Genomic DNA, 2,175 nt, shown 5'->3' on the forward strand with positions numbered 1-2,175 from the left:
AGAGACAGCCTCACCCCCCGCTCCCCGGACTGCACCCGCATCCCTCCGCACGCAGACCCCGGAGCTCCCTGCCCATCCCTCTCTCCTGTGCGTGCGATGTGCTTGGCCCCAGCGCCGCGGGGTTCGGGGTGACCCCGGCTCCCGGGAAGTGGGGACACTCGGCAGAGCCACGGGGATCAGCGCCGGCCTGCGGCGACAGGAGCTCACAGCCAGGGAAGGAAGGGGTGCAGGGCCACAGTGGCCCACGGCAAGTCCCGTGTGGCCCAAATGATGAAGGCAAGGAAGGCAAGAGGGGCAAGGAAGATGAGGAGGGTGAGTAGGCGAGGAGGGTGAGGAGGGAGGGGGGGGCTGTGGTGCTTCGAGTAGGTTCGAGAGCTGGCGCAGGCAGGCCGGGGACAGTTCACACCCGTGTTTCCTCCACGGCCGATGGGTCTTATCGTCTGTGTTCGGGGGAGATTAGGTCGAGCTGGCGCCGTTTCAGGGCAGGGAAGGAGGGGAGGATGGAGGGGCTGATCTTCTGGGAAGCAGAGCCCTGGGAAACTGTCGGGGGAGTGTGTCTGCTGCCTGTACGGGAGCAAACTGCAAAGGCAGAAGAGCCCTTCAAACTGGTGGCACGAGAACAAATGGGTGTAAATGCACCCAGGGAAAACGCCGGGACGTAGACCGGGATGTGTCTGAGCACGGAGGGAAAGCGCTGTGGGTTCATGAGCGCACCTGCAGGAGCAGGGGCCGCGGTGGCCCGGGGATCCTAGCCCTGGATCTCTGCAGTCAGGGTCCCCGCGTGCCCAGCACCCGGCAGCCGCCTGTACTGGGCCAGTGCAGGCACTGCTCTCCTCATACACCCTCTCCCACCCCTCGCGAATGCTCATCTCCTTCTGGTGTCACAGCACAGGGCAAACCCAGGGCCAGTTTACTATCTTACAACGCATCACCTGTGACCTGAAGACAATGATTTATTTTTAATTTAGGCTCCAACCCCCTGAAACCAGTGGCCGTGTGTGCTGGGCTGCAGCTCTGCCTGTCCCGCTCCCACCCTGCCCAGGTGCCAGGGGACCAGACGCCCAGGGCAAGTGGGGGGGCACTTCCCTGGCAGTCAGCAGGGATTTGTGGCTCAGGGGCTTGAGCCCAAGAGCAGTGTTTGTGCTTAATGGTCTCTGGTGGATTTTTTTCATTCCATGAACTCGTTTGATTGCTTCTGGAGCTCATGCAGGCACTCGGCTCCTACAGCATCCTCAGTAAAGTCCTAAGCAGCCGTTGTGATAGATGGACCCTGGAGGGATTCATCCTACCCCATCAGAGAATCCTTCAAGGGGATGCCAGCACCAAGTTTGGCTTGGCACACCCTTCCCCCTGCTCCCCAGAGGGATGCAGGCACAGCAGGGTGATGGCCAGAGCTCCATTCCCCTGGTCCCGCTGCCAGCATCAGCCGCATCCCAAGCTGGGGCAGGTGGAAGCGGGCAGGGCCCGGGGGGCACCCAGGGTGCCCGTGGCCGGTGGTGCCTCTTGTACATGGCTGGCCTCACCAGCCGCTCCCTCCTTCCCCCCCTCCAGCAGGAGCACCATGAGGCTCCAGCCCACCCCAGCCCCGGCACAGACAGACACGGTGCTGTGGCAAAAGAGTCTTTATTGATGGCATCCAGGCACGGGTGGCAGCTTATCTGTACTTCTCAGCCAGCACGGCAGCCACGGCCGACAGGAACTTGTCGAAGGCAGCGTGCACCTCAGGGGTGTAGTCCTTGCCCAGGTTCACAGCCAGCACCACCTGGAAGCACTGCGACAGCAGCTGCAAGGCAAAAAGAGGACTCAGCACCGCTGTTATGGCCCTCTTACCCCCAGCCTGGTCCCTGTCCCTCATCCCACATCCCACATCCCACATCCCCCTCCTGCCTTGAAGTTGACGGGGTCGACACGCAGGTTGTAGGCGTGGAGGTTGCTGAGCTCAGACAGGGCCTGGCTGAGGTTGTCCATGTTCTTGACGGCACTAGTCAAGGCGTTCACCACCTTCTTGCCATGGTTGCGGACCTGGTCGGAGCCACGGGTCAGGTCGAAGTGGGGGAAGTAGGTCTTGGTCTGGGGGTAGGTGATGAACAACCTGCCGGAGCGGGACGGTCAGTGCTGGTGACCCTCAGCTGGACACCCCCCCCCAGCCCCCCGTGGGGCTCCCACCCGCTTGCC

At 62.7% G+C, this 2,175-nt stretch overlaps 1 protein-coding gene across 1 annotated transcript in view; it reads right to left on the minus strand.

Annotated features, from left to right (window-relative positions):
• Nucleotides 1-1,607: 1,607 nt before the first annotated feature.
• The window catches only part of LOC113485610 (hemoglobin subunit alpha-D/D'-like), a 705-nt gene continuing 137 nt past the window's right edge, over nt 1,608-2,175 (minus strand). The window contains 2 exon segments of the mRNA XM_026858879.1: nt 1,608-1,783; nt 1,888-2,118. Coding sequence (XP_026714680.1) covers nt 1,655-1,783; nt 1,888-2,118 — 360 coding nt within the window. The 3' untranslated portion in view covers nt 1,608-1,654.

This window comes from Athene cunicularia (assembly GCF_003259725.1).
Source record: "Athene cunicularia isolate RWA chromosome 14 unlocalized genomic scaffold, athCun1 chr14_part1, whole genome shotgun sequence".
Taxonomy (NCBI): Eukaryota; Metazoa; Chordata; class Aves; order Strigiformes; family Strigidae; genus Athene; species Athene cunicularia.